This window comes from Ixodes scapularis, unplaced genomic scaffold (assembly GCF_016920785.2).
Source record: "Ixodes scapularis isolate PalLabHiFi unplaced genomic scaffold, ASM1692078v2 PGA_scaffold7__128_contigs__length_106722199, whole genome shotgun sequence".
NCBI classification, from domain to species: domain Eukaryota; kingdom Metazoa; phylum Arthropoda; class Arachnida; order Ixodida; family Ixodidae; genus Ixodes; species Ixodes scapularis.
Window position 1 is genome coordinate 98,380,846 of NW_024609882.1, and position 5,752 is coordinate 98,386,597.

The 5,752-nt window shown below is 50.9% G+C and overlaps 1 protein-coding gene across 1 annotated transcript; it reads right to left on the reverse strand.

Annotated features, from left to right (window-relative positions):
• Positions 1–3,033: 3,033 nt before the first annotated feature.
• On the reverse strand, positions 3,034–3,812 carry LOC115313704 (the record flags this gene model as incomplete). The annotated part of the gene is made up of 1 exon (XM_029972708.3): positions 3,034–3,812. A coding segment is annotated over one exon (669 nt), but the record flags the coding sequence as incomplete, so codon positions are not given.
• Between the last annotated feature and the right edge of the window lie 1,940 nt (positions 3,813–5,752).

Consider the following 5,752-nt stretch of genomic DNA (forward strand, 5'->3'; position numbering starts at 1 on the left):
CCCAGGATCCCTGGGTTCTGCAGCGCGAGCTTTCGCTCCACGTGCTCCGAGCTGGTGTGCGCTAGACCACTCGGCCACCGATCCCCCCACAATTCGCGGTAGTAGTAGGGATAAGTGTTGGTGTATGTCCTTCGAAATTCCCGGTGTGCATGTCCTTGATTCAAGTGAGGTGGTTGGAGGTGTAGAAGCAACAGGAGTGTCAGGGTAAGCTGGCTTGAGGCGATCGATTGACACGGTGTCTTTTCGTCCCTTTAGATCAAGAAGAAAATATTTGTCCCGACGATCAATTACTCTGAATGGGCCGTCGTACGGATGTTGTAGAGATTGGCGACTTGCATCGTGGCGGACGAATACGTGAGTGCAGTGGGCGAGCTCAGTTGAAACGTATGTCGATTTACGCTGTTGTGGACGAGGAGGGGTCGCGCGGAGGGCCCGCATAGCCGTCGTGAGTTGCGTGGCGTAGCTGGTGGGATCGCTATTGGTGCCGTGATCAGCCGGGATGATCAATTCCCCTGGAAGGCGAAGGGGTGCGCCGTATACGAGCTGGGCAGCACTACAACCGATATGTTCTTTGAAAGCGGTCCGGAGTCCCAAAAGCACCAATGGGAGGTGGACGCTCCAATGAACACGGTCATCGTGTGCTATTAGAGAAGCCTTGAGCGTGCAATGGAAGCGCGTCCGAATACGTGAGCACCCTAGTAGTCTCATGAGCTCTCGGAATAAAGCGGACTCGAACTGTCTCCCTCGGTCGGTGGTAACCGATGAAGGCACACCAAATCGAGCAATCCAACCTTCGACGAATGTCCGTGCCGTGGTTTCGACGGTGATATTAGGAATGGGAAATGCTTCAGGCCAGCGCGTGAAGCGATCAATGCATGTCAGTATATATGTGTTTCCACCAGATGTTGGAAGAGGACCCACAATGTCTAGGTGTACGGCATCGAAGCGCGCTGTCGGTGTTGGGAAAGCATCGTATGGTGCTGACGTATGACGTTGAGTTTTAGACCGCTGGCAGGCCAGACAAGAGCGAGTCCAGTTTCGTACGTCCTTGTTGACACCCGGCCATACAGAGCGTTCAGTGATTAACCGCTAAGTTGCTCGAACTCCAGGGTGTGCCATGGAGTGTAGGGAGTCAAAAACTTGACGACGGAAATGCAGCGGTACTAAAGGTCGGGGTGCGCCTGTGGTGTGGTCGCAGATGAGTGGTGTACCACACATTGGCAAGACTACCTCGCGCAAATTGAGGCTGCAGTGCGATGAACGAACTTGTTGAAGCTCGGTGTCATCTCGCTGAGCTGAGGCCATGGCTTCAAAATCAATTGTCATGGGTACCATGCTGCAGCAGGGAGTGACGATAACCCGCGAGAGCGCATCAGCTGCCAGGTTGTCTTTGCCTTTGACATGGCGGATGTCTGTCGTGAATTCTGATATGTATGACATTTGACGGATCTCACGGGGAGTAAATTTGTCGCTCCCTGATTTCAGTGCGTATGTTAAGGGTTTGTGGTCGGTGAAAACGACGAAATGACGACCCTCTAGGAAATGCCGGAAGTGTTTGATGGCTTGATGAATCGCAAGGAGCTCCCTACCGAATGTACTATAGCGTGACTCTGTTGCGCTGAGTTTTCGGGAGTAGAACGCGATGGGCTGCCAGTTCTTGTCGGAGAGCTGCTGCAGGACAGCGCCAATAGCAATATTGGAGGCGTCGACCATGACACTCACGGGAAGCTCTTGGCAGGGGTGAACGAGTAGGGTGGCGTTAGCGAGATCTCCTTTTATGCGGCTGAAAGCTTGGAAAGCCGAGTCGCTCCAGTTTAACGGTGTTGAGTCCTTGTGTTCGCCTTTGAGCATATTAGTGAGCGGCAGGAGTGTTGAAGCGCAGTTGGGAATAAAACGCCGATAGAAATTTATGAGACCCAGGAACTCTCTGAGTTTATGAATGGTTGTCGGTTGTGGAAAAACCTTAATGGCTGCGACTTTTTCGGAAAGTGGACGGACCCCTGTGTGATCCACTTGATGGCCTAAGAAATTCAACGTCGTGACTCCAAACTCGCATTTTTGCTTGTTGATTATGAGGCCGTGCTCATCAAGGCGCTGAAAAAGCAGTCGAAGATGCTGAATGTGTTCTTCATCGTCATGGCTGTAGATTAACAGGTCGTCAACGTAGGCATAGACGAAGGGAAGTCCTCGGATGACATGGTCGACGAAGCGCTGAAATGTTTGAGCTGCATTTCGTAACCCAAAAGGCATGCGAGGATATTCAAATAAACCGAAAGGTGTGATGATGGCCGTCTTGGGGACGTCACTCGGCTCAACTGGGATCTGGTGGTACGCCTTTACTAGGTCTATTTTAGAGAAAACCTTTGAGCCATACAGGGAAGTCGTGAAATCCGCGATGTATGGCAGCGGGTACCTGTCGGGGACTGTGGCGTTGTTCAGAGCACGATAGTCCCCGCACGGTCTCCAGTCACCAGGGTTTTTCTTGGGAACCATGTGCAGTGGAGACGCCCATGGACTTGATGATGGTTGAATGATGCCAAGCTCTAGCATGTGATCAAATTCATCTCGCGCGATCTTTAAACGGTCTGGTGGAAGCCGACATGGTCGAGCATGAGTAGGTGGCCCAGTAGTCACGATGTGGTGGGCAACATTGTGCTTCACTGGACGCTGAAAGTTGGTAGGGCGAGTGATAGACCCAAACTCTCGTAGCAAACTTTCGTACGGCGAAGTTGGACTGGAGCAGTTAGGCCTGTCCGGAGGTCGTGCAGGCTTACACGCGAGGTGTGTAACAATATTTGTAGTAGCATCTACGAGGCGCTTACGTTGCATATCAACCAGTAGGTTAAAATGTCGTAAAAAATCGGCACCGATAATAGGATAAGACACGTCCGCGACGAGAAAAACCCAGCGGAATACTCGACGCAGTCCGATGTTGAGGGACAAAGCGTGCTCACCGTAAGTGGCGATTGGAGTCTTATTGGCTGCTTGTAGAGTGGCAAGTGTCTGCCTGCCTTTTGTTTCAACGGCAGAAACTGGTAGTACGCTCACCTCCGCGCCGGTGTCAACCAAGAATCGCAAACCGGAGCCGCGATCTGTTATGAAGAACAAGCGGCTGAGCTGCGTACCCCCACCACTCGCCGCCTCTAGTGGTGGGTGCGGGCATTTCCCGAAGCAGAGCATGGACCGACGCAGTTTCGGGCGCGGTCGCCGAAGGTCCGATGGTACCAACAAATATCTGAATGTCTTGATACTGCTCGGGTTTGGGAGGGCGAACTGTATCGGGGGCGGGACGCGGATCGCTGGCGATGTTCCGATCGTGAACGTGAAGTGAGCGAGGCTACTTGGGCGGTGAGGGCCTTGATCGCTTGTTGGATATCCGTGCGAAAAGAATCCTCCGCTGTTTCAGCGGCAGAGATGTTTGCCGGTGCACCGAGCAGATGTGATTGCCTGGCCGCAATAGGAGCGACTTGCGGGGCAGCGACTTGCGGTGCAGCGACTTCCATCACGGTGTCCGCCAACTGGGCGAGCTGAACTAACGCGAGTCCTGATGCAGAAGTAAGAACCATTCTTACGTTGTTAGGGAGTCTTTGCAAGAAGAGCTCCCGCAACAGGGCGGGGTCGAATGTCGCTGCCCGCTCTCCAAGAAGTTGTTGAAGACGTCCCAGTAGCTGGGATGCTGTGCGGTCGCCCAGCTCTTCAGATGTTACTAGCTGCTGGAGCCGTTGATGCTCGGATGCCGAGGTGCGTTTGAGGAGCTCAGCCTTCAAATTGTCGTACGGGTTAGTTGTTGGTGGTTCGAGGATGATGTCTCGAATATCAACGGCAGTTTCGGGAGGCAACGCCGCTACCACATGGTGGAACCTCTGTGTTTGCGAGGTGATGTGGCTGGTTGTAAATTGGCTCTCCACTTGCGCGAACCAAAGTTGTGGGTCCGCTGTCCAGAATCGGGGAAGCCTGTGCGTGCGGACGACGGTGATGTCCAGCGGTGTTGCCTCATCGGTAGCCATGACGGAGGTGGCTTGCGGATCACGTCCGGGTCACCAATTGTAGGAAAAAAAGTTCCCTACCTATTTTTATTTACAAAATTATATACACGTCCAGTCCGGCAGGGAGCTGCCGGTATTCTGAGCTCGGCCTCTCAGCTCGTTCTCCCTTGTCCACCTCTTCTTCCTTCGTCCAAACAGCCGGTTGCTACACTATAATATGATTAACTGCCAGGCGGATACCACAGAGTTGAGCCGTTAAAATAGTCGCTGTATATGCAATTCGTTGCACATAGCGAACAGAGGGGCCAACCACGGCACATCCAACGAACGTTTCAGTCTTGGTGCCATCTGTGTAATACGAGCTGTTTCCAGAGTATCTACTTTGAATTTCATAAAATTCCTGTTTGATGCATTCTTGCGGGGTGTCTTTCTTGCTGTGCTTAGTCAGTGAAAAGTCACACAAAATGAGGCTATATTCGCGACTCCAGCGACTTTTAGTGGGCGCCACCACCAAACAAACTTGGCGGCTGAGTCCAGGTCGCGTCGGCTCGGCCGAGCCGCCTGAACAGGTGGCGCATTTAATTTAACATATTTTCTTTTGTTCAATGCCCAATTTAATAGGTATTTGAACTGAGACGGTTAAGTGTAGCCGGTGCACATAAACTTGCAAAGCATAGTTTTTTTTTTTTTTTGTGTGTGTGTCGTGCTTTTGTTTTGGAGGTTTCGTTCAAGACCGAAACTATGGGCCCCGGAAAGACGGTATTGTACTAATCAGTTTTGATCATCTAAGCCTGAAAGTGGCGATGACTACAGCATTTTTCCGCCGAGAGTAATTTTCAGCTAACTCGCATGCCTCGACCATGCGACTTATCCGTCCGTGAAATCGAGCTTTTGTGCGTATCCGCGTTTAAGAAACAGCTTCAGTCGTCTGCTCGCTCAACAACACAGGCTGCAGGAAAGTTACGAAAATTAAGCAAGCACTTCTTGAGCCGAGGAGCATGTTAAACCACTGGCGCCCCACTGAGCAGCTGATACTCATATTTCAAATCAGACTTTTAGCAGTAATCGAGAAGTCATTTTGACGAGCGGGTTATGTATTATATTACTTACCATGTCCCACTAAACCAATATTATTATATTCTTCGGGTTGAAATATGAGCTTAGTTGACTAGCTATTAGGTGAACTGCTGAATAAAAGTATATTTGACAGACAGAGAGATACTACTTAAACTTAGCCAAATGGTTCTAACCGGTAGCACGGAGACGATTGCGGACAAACTGAAGAAAGTCTTCATCGGAAATTTCCGCAGAACCTCTCTGCATTGAACTTGACTTCGAATCCTGAACGGAGAAACTGAGCATTTTTTGCGGCCGGTCAACCTGAGCAATGTAGACGTATATTGCTGCTGGCTTCGGCGGGGGTGTAATATAAATATTGGAGGCGCGATAGATCAAAATGCCATGACAGCTTCTAACGTTGCGAGACTCGTCCCCCAGTTTTTGAAAACAGATAATTTCCCTCATTCATAATTTGCAGCGAGCAGGTTTTCCGGAATCAAGTAATTGCGAAATTAGCCCAACTCTTTCGGTGTGTTCCAGAGGCTTTTTCGGCGAAAAGCAGCCAAGGTGAATAGCCAACGCACCGAGCGGCGTGGGTGGTTCAAACTTGAAGCCAACCGAACAGAACTAAACTCAAGAAAAGCAGCTATTGAACCTTCCCATTCACTTGACTGCAACATTGATGTTCCCTCCAGTGAAACGCCTCG